The 20,202-nt window shown below is 44.2% G+C and overlaps 1 protein-coding gene across 1 annotated transcript; it reads right to left on the bottom strand.

Moving 5' to 3' along the window:
- Positions 1-13,551: 13,551 nt before the first annotated feature.
- On the bottom strand, positions 13,552-16,515 carry LOC144596952 (ankyrin repeat domain-containing protein 9). The gene has a single exon (XM_078405850.1). The coding sequence runs from the start codon at positions 16,163-16,165 to the stop codon at positions 15,290-15,292; it is 876 nt and encodes a 291-aa protein (XP_078261976.1). The 5' UTR covers positions 16,166-16,515; the 3' UTR covers positions 13,552-15,289.
- Positions 16,516-20,202: the final 3,687 nt, after the last annotated feature.

Raw genomic sequence — 20,202 nt, forward strand, 5'->3', positions numbered from 1 at the left:
CAGCATCAGATGATGCTCAGGACACTGATGCCTCAATTGTCAGGAGACCCAAGGTAGCTCCTTATGAGTTCAGCAGGGAACAAGAAGGAGAGCTGGTCAAGTGGTATCAGTTGTATACCCAGAGTTGTATGACAAGAACCACCAACAGTACAGGAACAAGGATGGGAAGAACCAACTATTTGACACCAAGGCCAAGGAGTTCCCTGACTGCACCTGTAAGTACCAACTTCATGTTGTGTGGCAGCTACTGTCTCCTTATCCAGAATAAATATAATGAAAACAAAAATTTGTTTGTCATCTTGTTTGCCACGACATGAAATTGCGGACAGATAATAGTTCCATAAGCCGCCAGCAAGTTTGCCTGTACATTTTACCTACCTGTTGCATTTTGTATTTTTTGGGGTTATTTTTTTTCTGTGTATTTTTTTCATATGTGGTAACATGTACAGTCTGTAAAAACTAGCAAGTTTCTAACAGTAGCTCTTCCATTCTCTTGCAGGCAGGCAATTCACACTGGTCTTTATTTTTTAAATTTTTTTACAGATGCCCAACTCTGTATGTGGTTCAAAAGCCAGAGACCAAGATATGGCAAGTTGTCTCAGAGTGCGTTCAAGTCAGGGTCTGGTGGCAAAAAAATGACCCAGAGACAGCAGTGGATCATCGACAAATGGGGCTTTGTCAATTCACATATAGTACGAGTTGAGAGTAGACAGGGCACCAAGAAGGTAATTATTACAAAACAGCTATTGTGAAATTGATCATTTGATTGTCCTCTTGCTTGCCATGTCCTGATGGTCTTAAAAGTTTGTAAAACACATTTATTTTCTTCCAGTTTGACAAGAAGCCACTGCCCAGTATGTCGAGTGAAGAGGTGTTTGATCCACTTGAGGGAACCTCTGGCTCCACTCCCTCCACCAGTCAGCAGCACAGCAAGAGGAGCAGGACCACTGCCAGCTCCACTGCAGGCTCCACCACAACAGCAATTGAGGTTGAGGAGAGAGAGGCAAGTCAGCAGGAGCTGGACAAGGCGGTGTACTTTTGGGGAAATGTTTGGCAGCTTTTTCTTCTCATCCATCCATCCATCCATCCATCCACCCATCCATCCATCCACCCATCCATCCATCCACCCATCCACCCATCCACCCATCCACCCAGCCACCCAGCCACCCACCCACCCACCCACCCACCCACCCACCCACCCACTCAGGTGCATTCACAGACTACCCCAGCCTTGATACACCCACACCTGCACCAGTGACACCAGGGGGTACACCCAGAACAGAGACCCAGGACGCAAGTGGGGACTTGAGTTTGACATTTTTATCTGATCACCCATCAGTGTAGTGTGTCCATAAATGATGTTAAGTCTTGTATGTTTTTGTACTTGTATTATGTTTGAAGTTTGAATTTTAAAGTTTGAAGTTTGAAGTTTATTGAAACTCAACTCCTTGGGGTTTGGGAGTATGTAAAAATTTGAAAAACAATATATATATACAAATATTATGTGATCACAATTTTTTGTATGCACTGTTGTATGTTTTTATCAACCTTTTTTTGTTGTTAAAACTTTTGTTTGTTTCAATATCAATAAAGGAAATGCTTGACATTTTGATGGCAAATTGATGTATGAAGTTATTGTATTTCAGAGTAGTGTCTCATAGCATCACTTTCATATAGTCATGATGCAGAATGATTGGAATCCCTACCATACACCCCCTTTTATAGGGAAACCGGGTGATTCCATGGTTTTGGAGGCCAAAATGACGTGAATTGTCTTCGGTTGTCTTCAGTTGTCACTGGCAGGGACGTAGCTTGTCGTAGCTTGTGGACCTAGGTCGACTTTGGTGGTAGGTTGTTGTAGGTGTCATCGTAGGTTGTTGTAGGTGCGGTCGTAGGTGGATGCCCTACTCGTGACGATTGGGTCACCGGTTGTCGGTAGCTTGCCGTAGCTTGACGTCGACTAGGTGGTAGGTTGTTGTAGCTTGTTGTAGACATTGTCGCAGGGGGGGTCCAGTCGCAGGTTTTTCGGTGACCTGCTACGACGATGACAGTCGCCGGCAGTTGCCTAAAAAATCTCCTAAGTGGGACAGGCGCTTTACTGGCTCTGTCAGTTTTCACGCCTGATTGGCGAGCAGTAATTTTCCTGTCACTATAGTTTAGTAGAGTTTAAATAAGCTATCCTCACATGTTCAGAGCCACACATTCAAGTAATTAACCAGCGCTGAAGCTGAACTTTGTAAATTGCCCTGTGATCATCGCCTCGCTTCTACTTAATTTGAAATATTATTTGGTAAAGGAAAGATTCTCAGATCATTTCTGTCAAAACAGAAGTATTTTTATCTTTTCAAGTTGAAGTAAAGGTGAAGAATGGAAATGGATTAAATTGGGAAAACTCAAAATAAACTCACAGAGGGGGATCTAACTGACCACAAATTTCAAAGAATCCTGAGTGAAGCCAACTCCTTGTGCTAACCAGCAGGGGGGTGGAGGGGGGAATTGCTTAAAAAAAAAGCGGGCACTCCTTAAAAAGGAGACATACTGTGCCGAGTGGTGTTCAGTATTGGAAAACATAATGGCACACAGTGGGACAAAATGTGCTCAGGTATTGTACTGAAGATCAGTGGACTAGGAAGAAGGATGGAGACGGTGCCTCAATTTTCAAGTTGACCAGTTCTCAAGGCTAGACACAAAGTGCTGGAATAACTCAGCGGGTCGGGCAGCATCTCTGGAGAACATGGATGGGTGATATTTCAGGTGGTGACCCTTCTTCAGACAGGAGAAGGATTTCCGTCTGAAGAAGGGTTCCAACCCGAAAAGTAACCTGTCCTTTTTCTCCAGAGATGCTGCCTGACTCGTTGAGTTACTCCAGCACTTTGTGTCTGTCTTCAGTGTAAACCAGCATCTGTAGTTCCTTCTCACACAGTTCTCAAGGCTGTTTTGTTTTACTGGAAGATACAGCATGGAACAGGCCCTTTGGCCCACCCAGTCCATGCTGACCATCGATCGCCCATTCATACTGGTTCCATGTCATCCCATTCTCGCTTCCACTCCCTACACACTAGGGGCAATTTACAGAGGCTAATTAAGCTACAAACCCCACATCTCTTCGGGATGGGGGAGTAAAAACGGAGCACCCGGAGGAAACCCATGCAGTCACGGGGGACGAGCGGTGCAAACTCCACACAGACAGCACCCGAGGTCAGGATTGAACCCGCGTCACTGCAGCTGTGAGGCAGCAAGTCTATCATTGCGCCACCATGCCGGGTGGTGTTGAGCAAAGTCGGGCAAGCAAACGCAAAGGTTGATTCCAGGAGTCTGCGCTCCAGCACCTGGATGTCATACAGAGCGTTAATCAATGGCATGTGACTGACAAATGGCAGTGAGTTACAATAAATCAATTGCCCTATTAGTCGCAAACTGTTAGATTCCCCACATCCCATCCTTCCCCTGCCAACATAGTCCATCAATAAGGGCTCATGTCTATACTCCACCACAACATCACACAACACAGATCTATCCTTGTCAGAGATTCAATCATACAGTGTGGAAACAGGCCCTGCGGTCCAACTTGCCCACACTGACCAACATGCCGCATCTACACTAGTCCCACCTGCCTGCTTTTGGCCCATATCCTTCTAAACCTATCCTATCCATGTACCTCTCTAAATGTTTCTTTAATTTTGCGATAGTACCATGATTTTGTACACCTCTGTCAGATCAGCCCTCATCCTCCTGTACTCTGAGGAATAAAGACCTAGCCTCTTCAACCTCTCCCTAGCTCAAACCCTCAAGTCCTGGCAATCTTCGCTGAGCTCTTTCAAGCTTGACAACATCATTTCTATAACATGGTGACCAAAACCGAACACAATACTCTAAATGCGGTCTCACCAACTTTTATATAATTGTAACATGACCTCCCAACTTCTATACTCTGACTGATGAAGGCCAATGTAATTAATGCAAAGTAATTACAAAGAGATAACTGAAATATCACATTTACATAAATATTCAGACCCTTTCCTATGACACTCAAAATTGAGCTTAGGTTCATCCTGTTTCCATTGATTATCCGTGAGATGTTTCTACAACTTGACTGGGGTCCACCAGTGGTAAATTAAATTGATTGGACATGATTTGGAAAGGCACACACCTGTCAAAATATGGTCCCACAGTAGACAGTGGATGTCAGAGCAAAAACCAAGCCATGAAGATGAAGGAATTGTCCGTAGACCTCCGAGACAGGATTGTGTCGAGACACAGATCTGGGGAAGGGTATAAAACAATTTCTGCAGCATTGCAGGTCCCGAAGAGCACAGTGGCCTCCATCATTCTTAAATGGAAGAACTGTGGAAAGACCAGGACTCTTCATAGAGCTGGCCGCCCGGCCAAACAGCAATCGGGGGAGAAAGGTCAGGGAGGTGACCAAGAACCCGATGGTCACTCTGACAGAGCTCCAGTGTTCCTCTGTGAAGATGGGAGAAACTTCCAGAAGGACAACTATATCTGCAGCACTCCACCCATCAGGCCTTTATAGTGGAGTGGCCAGACAGAAGCCACTCCTCAGTAAAAGACACATGACAGCCTGCTTGGAGTTTGCCCAAAGGCACTTCAAGGACTCAGACCATGAGAAACAAGATTCTCTGGTCCGATGAAACCAAGATTGAACTCTTTGGCCTGAATGCCAAGCGTCACATCTGGAGGAAACCTGGCACCACACCTACAGTGAAGCATGGTGGTGGCAGCATCATGCTGTGGGGATGTTTTTCAGCGGCAGGAACTGGGAGACTAGTCAGGATCAAGGGAAAGATGAACGGAGCAAAGTACAGAGAGCTCCTTGATGAAAACCTGCTCCAGAGCGTTCTGGACCTCAGGCTGGGATAGAGGTTCACCTTCCAACAGGACAACGACCCTAAGCACACAGCCAAGACAACACAGGATTGGCTTCGCGACAAGTCTGTGAATGTCCTCGAGTGACTCAGCCAGAGCCCGGACTTGAACCCGATCAAACATCTCTGGAGGGACCTGAAAATAGCTGTGCATCGACGCTCCCCATCCAACGTGACAGAGCTTGAGAGGATCTGCAGAGAAGAATGGGAGAAATTACCCAAATACAGGTGTGCCAAGCTTGTAGCGTCATACCCAAGAAGACTTGAGGCTGTAATCACTGCCAAATGTGCCTCAACAAAGTACTGAGTAAAGGGTCTGAATACTTATGTAAATGTGATATTTCAGTTATTTCTTTTTAATTACTTTGCAAAAATTTCTAAACACCTGGTTTCACTTTTTTATTATGGGGTATTGTGTGTAGATTGATGATAAAAAAAAATTTTTAATCCATTTAAAAATAAGCCTGTAACATAATAAAATGTGGAAAAAGTGAAGGGGTCTGAATACTTTCTGAATGCACTGTAGGAGCGGAATTAGGCCTTTCAGCCCATCGAGTCTACTCTGCCATTCAATCATGGCTGATCTATTTTTCCCTCTCAATCCCATTCTCCTGCCTTTTCCTTGTCCCCTTTGATGCTCTTCCTAATCAAGAACCTATCAAACTCTGCCTTAGAAATACCCAATGTCTTGGCCTCCACAACCGTCTGTGGCACTGAATTGCACAGATTCGCCACCCTCTGGCTGAAGAAGTTCCTCCTCATCTCCATTTTGAAGGTATATCCTTTTATTCTGACCTTTTACTCTGGCAGCTGTCTAACCAGGTGAACCATATCACCCAGCCCGTTTCCACACTATATCTCTAAAACTAATACTAGATATTACAATTAATGAATCTAATTTAATCTGATAATACTAACAGTTTTCTTTCACTCTTTCAGCTTAAGTTAGTTCAAACAAACAGGGCCAGCAGGAATTGATAGCATGGGGAAAAAAAGTGCTTTCATATCTTAGTTCACCCCTGGAATCTTTCAATGTTGGTCCCATAGGAAGGGCAAATGTTGAGACTTGGAGTTGCTCGAGATCACACCTCGTGGAACTGAGGCCACAGCAGACCAGAAACAAGAGGATGATACGTGCAGACCTAATCTTCCTTCTCCCATTCTAAGCCATCATCGTACACTCTCTTCTTTATAGTTTAGTTTAGAGACACAGTGTGGAAACAGGCCCTTTGGCCCACTGAGTTCCAGCCGACCGATGATCACCAGTACACTAGTTCAATCCTACACACCAGAAAAATTAACAGAAGCTAATTGACCTACAGACCTGCACGTCTTTGGAGTGTGGGAAGAAATCGGAGCACCAGGGGAAAACCCAGGCAGTCATGGGGAGAACATACAAACTCCGTACAGGCAGCAACCTTAGATAGGATCGGACCTGGGTCTCTGGCGCTATAAGGAAGCAACTCTACTGCTGCACCACCTTGTCACCCCTTGAGTAAGTCCATGGCATCTAGTGTATAATGGTAAGATGTGTATTGGGATGGCTGATTAGACCAATCTGGCTCAAAAGTTCCTTTCATACAGGTGACAGAGGAGCAGGGATGCTGTAGAATTAATTGTTCTTCAACTTGCAGCTTCTCTTTTTCTCTTTGCTTGTTACATTCTAGCTTCATCAGATGACTTATGTGCAGGCAGACAAGAGGCCGGCACTGGGGCGCAGCGGTAGAATTGCTGCATGACAGCCCCAGAGATCAGGTTCGATCCTGACTGCAGATGCTTGTCTGTACGGAGTTTTACATTCTCCCCGTGACCTGCATTTGTTTTCTCCAGGAGCTCCGGTTTCCTCCCACACACCAAAGAGGTACTGGTTTGTAGGCTAATTGGCTTGGTGTCATTGTAAATTGTCCCTAATGTGCGCAGGATGGTGTTAGTGTGTGGGGATCGCTGGTCGGCGCGGGTTTGGTGGGCCAGAGGGCTTGTTTCTGCTCTGTGTCTCCAAACTAAACTAAACTAAAACATGAGCGTTTATGTATAGCAAACAGGATGATCTAATTCTTGCCGTTCCCAGTGGTAAATGTCAATGTTGAAACTCTTCAGTGATGTTCTCAGAGAGTCTTTGACTCTCACTTTCTCTCCACCATGTGATCTTATGCCCTCGTCCCGTTCTCTCCATGAAGTCACTGCTTTGGTATTCTGTCAACAGACCTTCTATGCCTCCAGCGGGGACAGCACATTGGCGCAGCAGTAGAGTTGCTGCCTTACAATGCAAGAGGCCCGGGTTCCATCCTGACGATGGATGCTGTCTGTACAGAGTTTGCACGTTCTCCCCGTGATCTCAGAGGTTTTCTCCGGGTACTCCAGTTTCCTCCCACATACCAAGGACATGCAGATTTGTAGTTTAATTGGCCACTGTAAATTGTCCCTAGTGTGTAGGACAGAACTAGTGTATGGGGATCACTTGTCGGCATGGACTCGGTGGGCTAATGGGCCTTTACCATGCTGTATCTCTAAACTAACTAAACTAAACAATTAAATAAAACTAAACTAAATTAAACTAAATGTGTAGATTCCAAGGAGGTATATCTGGGACAGAGTCTGTGTTTCCAAAATCTTGTCTTGCCACTTGATGTGACGTATTCCTCGCAGGCATTTTAAAGGACAATGGTGACCTCTAGTGGTTTTCACCAAAATTGCATATACGGAGTGTCTGATTTTAGATTTAGATTAAATGAAATGACACAAAGTACTGGAGTAACTCTGTGGGTCAGACAGCATCTCTGGAGAACATGGTTAGGTGTCATTTTAGGTCAGGACCTTTCTCCAGACTCGACAGAACTCCCATTGAAAAGAGGAGAAAAACTTCTTCAAAGTTGGCACACTTTGAGGAGATTTTGCAGTGGAGCAGTAAAATGTAGAAACAAGGAACTGCAGATGCTGGTTTACAAAAAAAAGACACAAGGTGCTGGAGTACCTCATTGAGTCAGCCAGCATAGATAAGTGGCGTTTCGGCTAGCGACCTTTCTTCAGACCTTTTTTTGTAAACTATCATCTGCAGTTCCTTGCTTCTACATTGTAGATTTAAATGCCTGTATGTGGACCTTGTAACACATAAATAGAACAAAGGCAACTCAGCTCCTTCCTTGCTTGACTATGTGCATTACATTTCTAGATATATCAGTGGGAGAGTCCAGGACCAGAGGACATTGCCTCAGAATAAAAGGACGTACCTTTGGAAAAGAGTTGAAGAGGAATTTCTTTAGTCAGAGGGTGGTGAATCTGTTGAATTCATTGCCACAGGCGGCTGTGGAGGCCAAGTCAATGGATATTGGTAAGGCAGAGACGGACAGATTCTTGATTAGTAAGGGTGTCGGGGGTTATGGGGAGGGCAGGAGAATGGGGTTGAGAGGAAAAGACAGATCAGCCATGAGTGAATGGTGGAGAAAACATGATGGGTTGAATGGCCTAATTCTGCTCCTATAACTTATGAACTTAGGAATTTATAAAACTTATAATTCCTCGTGCCAACTATGATCAGATTTTTGGCTTAACTGTAAATGAACTCCTGTTCCTTCTGAATCTGCTGTTAATTCAGCTCTGCCTGTATTTGGCAGAAAACATTTCTGCTTATCCACTGGTTGCGGGACTTCTATCTCTCGGGTAGATTTATGAGCCTCAGTCTTCAAAGCTAAACATGTTTGGAAGTAAGAATGGGTAATAAATATGACCCTTATAGGTGACGCCTTCTTCACAGCAATGAATGTAAAAAAATATTTTGAACCAGTGATTTTTTTTTTGTGGACAAAAATTTGTCAGTAGAAACATCATTGCTTGCTGGTGGTGTCTAAGGCAGTCTGTCGTCTATAGTTGTTTAAGGGGCTAACTGCTTAATTGAATTAATACATTTTATTTTTTTAAACTTTAGTAATCTTTTTATAAGATGAAAAATGCCCCAAATTTGCAAGCCTAGTTTTTAATATTTTCGAGGTTCGGGTACACTGTAGTGTTCCTGCCACAATAAAAAGATTGGTTTGAACTAACTAAATCTTCTTTCATCCTCTCTTTTGGGTAACGGGATGATGATGCAGCCAATATAGCAGGTCACAAAACTGAACATGATCTAAGACAGACACAAAAAGCTGGAGTAACTCAGCAGATCAGGCAGCATCTCTGGAGAAAAGGAATAGGTGATGTTTTGGGTCGAGACCATTCTTCAGGCTGAGAGTCCGGGGAGAGGGATACAAGAGGTATGAAAAGATTCAGAACAAATGAATGGAAGATATGCAAAAAGACAAATCAAAGCCAGCAACAATGATCAAGGAAAGGTGGAGCCCACAATGGTCCATTGGTGGCTGTGTTGAAGGTGATAACGAGTGATACAAACAGTGAAACTCAGCAAGACAATCTGATGTGTTTTGCTAAAATGTTTAGTCACGTCACCCTTTTTATTTACACTTCTTCCACACTGACATAGTATCATTACATGTTCCTCACATAATGTGAGGCTCTACAAGATGTGGAAAAGCCCTTCATGCCACAATAAACAGATTTTCTTAATCCTTGGTTGAACTATCAGACTTAGATTTAATCAGGCTTTCATTTCTTTTTCTCATTTAAGAGGTCTCAGCCCATCTAATGTAATACATGTCCTCACCAGTATTAAGGGACTTTAAGATCAGAGTATAAGAGGGTCAAAGCTTAATTGTGGCTACAACAGACCTAAGTGTGACATGAATGACATGCAGTCTGAGATCAAGACTCATAAAACTGTTTTATGATGGATAGAATTTTCTCATTCCTCAGGGGCTCGAAGCTGAAAGATATCCTCACTTCTCTGACACTTGGAGTTATGTGTTCAGTTCTGGTCACAGGTATAAAGCAGATGGGAACCTCAGACCTCAGTTATGAGGAGGTCGTAGATGTCCGCAAAAACTCCAACCAGTTGGTCTGCACACGTTTTTAGATCAAGAGCTGGTACACCATTTTTGATGATGTAGTTTTACATCCAGTTGGGTTCATTGATCGTTGTGCTGCACCGGTTATACATGGTCAACATAGAAAGGAAAGAACAAAGCTGATCATTTTAGGGTGGCACAGTGGCGCAGCGGTAGAGTTGCTTCCTTATAGACGTAGAGACCCGGGTTCGATCCTGACTACAGGTGCTGTCTGTACCTGTTCTCCCTGTGACCGTGTGGGTTTCCTCCAGGTGCTCCGGTTTCCTCCCACACTCCAAAAATGTGTGGGTTTGTAGGTTAACTGACTTCTGTAAATTGTAAATTGTCCCTAGTGTGTCGGATGGAATAGTGCACTGGTGTTCGCTGGTTGGCAGGGACTCAGTGGGCTGAAGGGTCTGTTTCCACACTGCTGTGTCTCTAAACTAAACCAGATTCCAAGTACCCCATGAAGTAACACACATTCCTTACTTGGGTGTACTGTACGTCAGCACTCCAGAGTATCTGTGGTTTTGACCTTTGTAAGGCCACTCAGACAAAAAAAAATCTTTCACAGCAAAGAAGTTTAAAAAGAAAAATCATACCAGCATACCTCTGGGCAAAGAATCAGTAATAATATATAAGGCTGAACATGGTTTGTCTAAATTCTACAAATCTTTAAAAAAGCAAGTCCAGCTTGTCACCACATGACTCTTCACCAGTCAGTGCTGCATGAGGTACGGGAATAGATCGCACTGAAAGATAGCAACATTCTGCAGAGCTGTCAAAGGGAGACAATTACTTGGCCAGTGGAGTCCCAGCATGACTTTTCGTTTCAGTATTCTTTCCTCAGTAAAAACTTGCAAAAATATCTTCTTCCTAATCAGGAGATCACAGGATAAGGAAAGTATTTTGGTCATTCTCAACATGACAATCCGATGCCTGCTACTGTGGTATCTAGGACGAGTCTCACCCCGGACACGCCCTCTTCTCCCCTATCCCATCAGTCAAGCAGTATAGAAGTTTGAAAACACACACCTCCAGATTCAAGGACAGTTTCTTCCCAGCTGTTATCAACAAACTGAGCCGTCCTATCACCAACTAGAGTGCGGTCCTGACCTACCATCTACCTCATTGGAGACCTTCGAACTATCTTTAATCGGACTTGACTGGACTTTATCTGGCACTAAACGTTATACACTTTATCTTGTATCTGTATACTGTGGACGGCTTGACTGTAATTGTCTTTAATGTATATTGTATTTTTGCTGATTGGATAGCACGTAACAAAAGAAGCTTTTCACTGTACCTCGCTCGGTACATGTGACAATGATAAACCTAAAGTAAACTAACTACTGAAAGTAGTCCAAAGGTTTTGTTTCTATTACTCCAAGGGTTTTGTTTCCATCTGATAGTCTATCCATCATTCCGATCACTCTTAGAGTAAAAGGTATTAGAAACATATCCTAATGCCAATCTTAAGATTGTATTTCATTATTACGCATTGGACAATTTATACCCTTGCCATTCCTTCTTCTCACCTCTCCCATAGGTAGAAGATACAAAAACATGAAAGCACATACCACCAGATACAAAAACAGATTCTTCCCCGCTGTTATCAGCGCTGAACATTCCTCTGATCACGTTGTCCAAATCTCCCAACCTACCTCATTGCAGACATTGTATTTTTTTTAATCTGCGCTTTCTCTTCAACTATAACATTACTCTGAAAATATAATGCTATAATGCTGTAATGTAGTATAAAATTCTTAAGGGGTTGGAGAGGCTAGATGTGGGAAGATTGTTCCCGATGTTGGGGAAGTCCAGAACCAGGGGTCACAGCTTAAGGATAAGGGGGAAGTCTTTTAGGACCGAGATGAGAAAACATTTCTTCACACAGAGAGTGGTGAGTCTGTGGAATTCTCTGCCACAGAAGGTAGTTGAGGCCAGTTCATTGGCTAAATTTAAGAGGGAGTTAGATGTGGCCCTTGTGGCTAAAGGGATCAGGGGGTATGGAGAGAAGGCAGGTACAGGTTACTGAGCTGGATGATCAGCCATGATCATATTGAATGGCGGTGCAGGCTCGAAGGGCCGAATGGCCTACTCCTGCACCTATTTTCTATGTTTCTATGTTGTACCGATACTTCTATGTTAAAACTACCAGTTGTACTTTGGTATGGCTTTATTGTACTTATATATATAGCATGATGTGGCCAGATAACATGCAAACTGAGTTTATTGCTCAGTATTTGACAATAACAATTCAATACCAATAGCAAATCCCATGCACATGAAATCTTAGTAGAAACAAGGAACTGCAGATTCTGATTTACCTTCGAGAACATAGAAACATGTCAAGCCGGAAAGGATGCAGAGAAGATTTACGAGGATGTTGCCAGGACTTGAGGGTCTGAGCTATAGGGAGTGATTGAGCATGCAAGGACTCTGTTCCTTGGAGCACAGAAGAAAGAGGGGTGATCTTACAGAGGTGCACAAAATCATGGGAGGAATAGATCAGGTAAATGCAGAGTCTCTTGCCCACAGTAGGGGAATCGAGAACAAGAGGGCATAGGTTTAAGGTGAGGGGGGAAAGATATAACAAGAACCTGAGGGGAAACTTTTTTACACAAAGTGTGGTGTATGTATGGAATGAGCTGCCTGAGGAGGTTGAGGCAGGTACTATTGCAATGTTTAAGAACTATTTAGACAGGTACATGGATAGTAAAGGTTTGGAAGGATATGGGCCAAACACAGGCAGGTGGGACTAGTGTAGATGGGCATGTTGGTCGGTGTGGGCAAGTTTGGCCGAAGGCCCTGCTTCCATGCTGTATGACTATGACACTGACCTGAATAGGAACTGTAACATAAGTGTAAGAAAATAACTGCAGATGCTGGTACAAATCAAAGGTATTTATTCACAAAATGCTGGAGTAACTCAGCAGGTCAGGCAGCATCTCAGGAGAGAAGGAATGGGTGACATTTCGGGTCGGGTCTGAAGAAGGGTCTCGACCCGAAATGTCACCCATTCCTTCTCTCCTGAGATGCTGCCTGACCTGCTGAGTTACTCCAGCATTTTGTGAATAGGAACTGTAACATAATGCTCCTTGTGTTGGCCAATAGTTATTTATTAATTAATAAAGCTGAAACACAAGGTGCTGAAGTAATGCAGCCTGACCCTTTGCATTACACTTAAGACTTTAAAGTGGACTTTAGACTTTAGAGATACATCGTGGAAGCATTCATTTGGCCCACTGAGACCGCGCCGACCAATGATCGTCCCATACACCAACATAATCCTATGGACTAGGGACAAATTGCAATTTACAGAAGCCAATTAACCTACAAGCTTGAAACCGAAAAACCCATGCGGTCAGAGAGAGTGTATAAATTCCATACAGACAACACCTGTAGTCAGGATCGAACCCGGGTCTCTGGCATTGTGAGGCAGGAACTCCTCTACTGTTGCATTACTGTGCCATTCACAGGTGAGGATCTGTAGACATCTGCTCTAAACCCTGAGCCCAAGCTTTGAATAGAGGTGTACGGATAAAGTTTCACTATTTCATGCAGATGACGTGGACTTATAAAGATTTTACCTCTTGAATTGTCAGCAATCCATCCCAAACAAACAAATGCACAAAATGTCAACTCATTGATGTTTCCTGTTTCCATCTGAACTTTAAATTAGTTACCCAGACATTTGGCAGGATTTTGAAGCATTTATTACCTTTTTTTTCATACAAATTCATTCCACGTACATGCATATTAGTTGTACAAAAGATGCCCGCTCATGCTTCTGCATTTACTTTTAATTCAGCTACAGGAGCTTTACTGCAATTTGTTCAACTAAAATTGTTCAGGTCTTGCTACCATTTTGGATCATTTTCACTGTAAGTAGAAAATGATTCCATCTACATCCAATATATAAATACTTTCCATCTGAATATTTACAATATAAACATTAACCACCATTTGAAGCAGTCAAAATAATCAATGATAATTTGAAGCAGTAAAACAGTCAAAATGATCAATGTAAAAGCCCATGCACTCTGCTTCTCATTTTATTAACAAATGCACAGGAAGATTGCATAATATTAAGATCATTTAGTCAAAGAGAGTGTTAAAAAAATCGTGTGTTTCCATTTACAAAGCAAAAATGCAATTTGCCAGCTCTGGGTTCAAAGTGAACCATATATGGCTCAGAACTAATGCACTGGATAACATTGCTATAAATACATATTAAAATGCACTTTAAAAATCTTGAATAAACAAATACACATGATTAAAAGTCTTATAAAGTTTTAAAAAATCCCTTTATTAAATGCACCATGTCTTTAGAAATATTAGGAGCCTGAACAATGGTTATTATACAATTATGAAACGTTTATTGACATATAAATAGATGCAATTTGGCACATACTATCTCATAAATATATAACTTATTCTCTTTATATTATATTCTTGTTTATAGCAACCATGCAACTTATTACTCTTTTGTCAGCTAGAAATAAGACATGGGAATAGAATTAGGCCATTCAGTCCAGCTAGTCTACTCCGCTATTCAGTCATGGCTAATCTATTTCTCCCTCTCAATTCTAATCTCCTGCCTTCTCTCCTTGACCTTTGACGCCCTTTCACGAATATCCGCTTCGAAAAGTACCCAATATTTTTGCCTCCACAGCCGTCTGTGGTAATGAATTGCACAGATTCATCATCAAATAATGGGGTTATTTATCGACCCTTGTTTGTGGATTCTGGATCTTATTCTCCGGGTCAAACTCGCTCATCGTATCACGCACGCTGTGCAGAGCAGAGAGGAGTGAAGGTGACATCTACATTAGAAGGTCGTTTAAAACACGGAATGTATCAATAAGATTGAAAAAATACGTTATCGCTATGTACGTTATGTATCGCTCAGCACCGAAATTAATCCTTACCGGTACTAAATTTCACAAAGTCACATTGACTCGAGGGCATATGCGATTGCAGAAATAAGATATGGATTTGTAACCAAAACCTATTTGCTGGACAAGCACAAATAAACAGCTTGTCCTCAGCTGGCGCATTGCATTTTGTTTTCCTCCTTTATGCATGCTAACAGAAATTAAAGTGCAACTCCTTCCTCCTTATAAGGTCCTGGACAAATTAACATTTAAGTGAGCGAGTCTAGTAAAGATTGCAAGTTCGATCCGCATTTTCCACACAGCATTGAGTCAAAAGAAAGTCACGTTTGACGAGCTAATCCATGAGCTAATTCCGCAGTGTTTGTTTTTATCTGTCCTTTCTATGGGTTCTTATAAAACGCGTTGAAAGATAGACAAGCTAGATACAAAATATAAGACGAAACACACGCCATGCTTTGTTTGTTTCATTAGAGGACAATTTTGTATTTGATACAACACATTCCCGCAGCAACGTTTCATTTCAGGTCCACGAAAGTCCTTGTCAGGTTGAATGAGCAGAATCTGGGAGATATCACTGTACATCGACTGAACGCAGTTTCAACCTCTCCGGAGGCAAGGGTTTTAAGGACTGCGGGATGGGCAATTGCTTCACGCTGGCTGGGAAATCGGATGGCGGGAGGCATTTTAAGATGCCCTGCATAGAAATGAGGAACAATGTAGCGGGTGCTTTCCCACAGAGGTAGTTATACTTCTCTTCTCCCAGAAGCCTATTCCATTCGGCCGGGTTGTCTTTCAAAACCCTCTTCATCTTAAACTGGAGACATGAGGTGAAGAGAAGCAGGTGATCCATGCACAACTTTTTGGACTCCGCGTTGATCTTGGACATCTGCAGTTGCTCCAGGATCACATCCAGCGGGGTTAGTCCCTTGTTGTCTACTATCTTGGGCGAGGCGCCGCTGCCCAGTAACATGAGGACGGTCTCTGCTCTCAGCAGCTCGCAGGCCAAGTGCAGCGGCGTCTTCCCATCCTCGACGTGGAAGCAGCCCTTCCTGTTAATGTACGACTTGAGGCCGGGCAGCTGGTTGGCGATCTTCAGGATCAGGCCCAGGATGTCCTTGCGGTCGTACCTGACGGCCATGGCGAGATGGGGAGCGGAGGACGGGCAACAGCAGAAGCGGTCGCCTGGAACCTGCAACGCCTCGTCAGTGTAGCGAGAGAGCAAGTAGCGGGCGTACGGGAGGTGGTTGTGGACCACGGCGTACAGGAGGGCTTCAGACGGGGAGTAGGTACGGAGGCTGGCGTTGTCTTCCCAGTAAAACGACTCCATCGTCCTCATATCCTCCAGCATCCACACGGGTTTGCGGTCTCTGACTGCCTGGTAGAACATATATGACAGGAATTTACATTGTCTCTGGTCATTTTGACGGTAGTGTGAATTGTTGCACATCGTACTAGGAAGCAGACCCGCTGCTGTGGTCCACGCCAAAGTCAAGGCCAACTCCAGGTTCAGGTCCAGGTTCGCCCTCTACCCCGCCCTCTTGTATTCTCTTTTTCTTTGCAAAAGAAAATTTAATCCTAAGCACAGGTGAAATCTGCCCGGTGCATTTTCACGGCGACGTTTGTGGACCCGGTTTTGTCAGCAGCTTTCTTGTCTGTATCCGGGAGGGGGGTCTTGTCTGGAGACTTTCTCAGATCCTCTGCGTCTTGGAAGTAGTGTCTTCGGCGCGGCTTCAGGGAGGCGCATTGGAGAGGGCGCTCATGACAAGCAGCGACAGTGGGACAAGGCGGACACTCTCTCTCTCTCTCTCTCTCTCTCTTTCTTTCTCTCTCTCTCTCTCTCTCTCTCTCTCTGCTGGCCTGGATAGTGGTTTGTTGGTGGGTGGTGCTCCCGAGGGGTTGGGGAGTGTACACGCGGCTCGCCCTCCTCCTCCCTCCCTCCCTCCTTCCTTCCCTTCCTCCTTCCCTCCTTCCTTCACCTCCGGGACCTCCTGACACTCTCACCGGGACTGCGCCGGGACTGCTCGCCGAGCGAGGGGCAGCTTGGATGGGGATGAACAAGGGGAGATGAATGTGGCTGCAGGATTCAACATGGTGCGGGCAGTGGGAGGGGGGAGGGGGGGAAAAAATAAACGAAAGCCGAAACAAGACAATAAACAGCGAGGAGGAACAATCCGACACAAAATAAAAAGAAAAGAGGGAAAAGAAGAGAAGAAATTAAATGAGTACAAGAGGTGAAGGGGACGGGAAAATTGTGAATGGGGAAATGACCCGTGAAATTAACCAGGTAGATGTGATGCAACAAGAGCAGGTGACACGGCCGACCAGATGCAAGCTTGGACATTAGTTGGTACCAACATCGCTCATGCAGAAAGCCTCAGGAAAAATGCGCATCCACTTACACCCCTTCATCGCTTTTTTTTCCCAGGAGAGAGGTCTGTTTATTAAAATCAGAGTATTCCTTATTACCGCCCATCGCGAACAGTGAAATAACTGTACGCTGAATCATAAGCTCCGAGTTGACATTATTTTTCTTCGGATGCATGCATCATCTGTAAGTCCTTCAGACTGAAGAAGGGTCTCGACCCGAAACGTCACCCATTCCTTCTCTCCCGAGATGTTGCCTGACCTGCTGAGTTACTCCAGCATTTTGTGAATAAATCGATTTGTACCAGCATCTGCAGTTATTTTCTTATACTATCTGTAAGTCCTTGACTGAACGGATCGCCTCCCCGGGTTTTTATAAAGGCAGTCAAGATGAGTTTAAGGTCGCCTTAAACCCAGGGGTGATGTTATAGATGTGTACAAACTCATGTGAGGAATAGATCGGGTAAATGCAGTCTCTTGCCCAGAGTAGGGGATTGAGAACCAGGGGACCTGGGTTTCAGGTCACACGGATCAAAGAAGGACATTTAATGCAGAGAATTAATTTCTGTGAAAGAGAAAGAATATAGAGCAGTGCGAGGTGTTGCATTTTGGAAAGTCTAACATGGGCAGGACCTACACAGCACAGGATCTTTAGACTTTAGAGATACAACGCGAAAACAGGTCATTCAGCCCACTAAGTCCGTGCCGACCAGCAATTTCCCCATGCACTATCCTACACACTAGGGACAATGTACAATTTACCTTATCCAATTAACCTACAAACCTGTACGTCTTTGGAGTGTGGAATGAAACCGGGGTACCTGGAGAAAACCGATGCGGTCACAAGAAAACATACAAGCTTCACCCAGACGGCGCTTATAGTCAGGATGGACCCCGGGACTGTGGCGCTGTAGATCAGAAACTCTACCGCTACGCCACTGTCCAACTCCCCCCAAAAATGCGCAGACAACTTTCTGGGTCAGGACCCTTTTCAGACTGAAGAAGGCTTCTGACCCGAAACATCATCTGCCCGTTGCCCCTCTGTAGTTGCTGCCTGACCTAATGAGTTCCTCCAGAACTGTATTTTTTCCCCTTTAAAATTCCAACATCTGCAGTCTCCTGTATCAGCAATTCCGTTATCAGTCTGAAGAAGGGTGTAGACCCGAATCATCACCTTTTCCTTTTCTCCAGAGATGCTGCCCGACCCGCTGAGTTACTCCAGCACTTTGCGTCTACCTTCGGTGTCAACCAGCATCTGCAGTTCCATCCTCCACATTCTATTGTGGTAGTTTTGGTTAGAATGAGGGCAGATCAACACATACAAGCCCAAAGTTATACTATAGAGCACAATATGATATTTGGCATGCACATAAATGGATAAACTCATCCATTAACAGATCAGAGAAAGCTGTCGTATGACCACTGTCTCCAGGGCCCCATATTAATAATTTACCTCGGGAATGAAACTATTCACAATATACATTAATGATTTAGATGTAATATATCCAAGCTTGCAGATGGCACAGAACTGTGGATGTGTGGATGCAGAGAGGCCTCCGTGCTATTGAGACAATGTTGGGAAAACATCAACTGCGTTGCAGATGCAATATAAGGTGGATAAATGTGACGATATCACGTCGCGGGCAAAGAAAGGAAGGCAGATTATTATCTGACTGCGGCGTGGTTATCTGGTGGCACAGCGGTGCAGCGGTAGAGTTGCTGCCTCACAACCCAGGTTCGATCCTGACTACAGGTGTTGTCTGTACGGAGTTTGGACGTTCTCCCTGTGACCGCGTGGGTTTTCCCGGGTGCTCCAGTTTCCACCCCCACACTACAAAGACGTACTTGTTTGTAGGTTAATTGGCTTTGGAACAAAATTGTAAATTGTCCGTCGTGCGTACGATGCCCAATGTATGGGGATCGCTGGTTGGCGCGGACTCGGTGAGATGAAGGGTCTGTTTCCGCGCTGTATCTCGAAACTAAACTAAAAAGACTTTTGGACACAAAGTGCTGGAGTAACTCAGCAGATCAGGCAGCATGTCTGACGAACATGGACAGGTGACGTTTCGGGTAGAGACCGATCTTCAGACTTGACAGACTGTCTGAAGAAAGGTCTCGACCCCAAATTGAGTCTGAAGAAGTGTCCTGATCCGAAACATAGTCTGAAGAAGGTCTCGGACCAAAATGTAGTCTGAAGAAGTCTCAACGGGAAGGTCACCCATCCATGTTCTCCACAGATGCTGCCTGACCTGCTGAGTTACTCCAGCACTTTGTGTCTTTTTTTGTAAACCTGCAACGGCGGCACAGTGGCACAGCAACAGAGTTGCTGCCTTACAGTGTCAGAGATCCGGGTTCGATCCTGACCTCGGGTGCTATCTATGAGGAGTTTGCACGCTCTCCATGTAAATGCATGGGTCTTCTCCGTGTGCTACCAGTTCAAGATTCAAGATAGCTTTATTTGTCATCCAATATTGGACGAAATTCAGTCACCCACAGTCACCCACAGTCCTCCCATACTCCAAAAATATACAGTTTTGTAGGTTAATTGGCTTTGCTAAGTTGTTAAATTGTCCCACCTGTGTAGGGTAGTGGTAGTGCACAGGGTGATTGCAGGTCGGCATGGACTCGATGGGCCAAAGGGCCTGTTCCTGCGCTGTATCTCTAAAGTCTTAAGCATCTGTAGTTGCACCTTGTTTCTACAGGGAAGTGTCTTATTTCAATTGCGTGGGGTTTTTCCTGAGACCACAATTTGAGTTTCATGTACAATTCTGGCCTCCTTATCTGAGGATGTTCTTGCGTTGGAGGGAGTATTGTCATTCCGCTGACTGGATTGCAGGTAACAAAAGCTTTTCACTGTACCAAGGTACACGAGACAATAAACTCAACTGCTGAAATTTTCACCTGACTGATTTCTGGGGTTGCAGGACTGACATACAACGAGAAATTGGGACAATTGGGTTCATATTTACTGGGGCTTTATGAATGAGAGATAATTGCATCAAAATCTAGACAATTCTGTCAGGACTGGATAGATAAGGTGCAGGAAGCATATTACCAATGGCAGAGAAGTAAGTCAAGGACCAGGAGTCACAGTGCAAGGATATGGGATAAGTCAGGGAG

The sequence above is a fragment of the Rhinoraja longicauda genome, chromosome 9, assembly GCF_053455715.1.
Source record: "Rhinoraja longicauda isolate Sanriku21f chromosome 9, sRhiLon1.1, whole genome shotgun sequence".
NCBI classification, from domain to species: Eukaryota; Metazoa; Chordata; class Chondrichthyes; order Rajiformes; family Arhynchobatidae; genus Rhinoraja; species Rhinoraja longicauda.

Coding starts and splice junctions, on each gene's coding strand:
- LOC144596952 (XM_078405850.1), bottom strand. CDS start 16,165: ATGTGCAACAATTCACACTACCGTCAAAATGACCAGAGACAATGTAAA.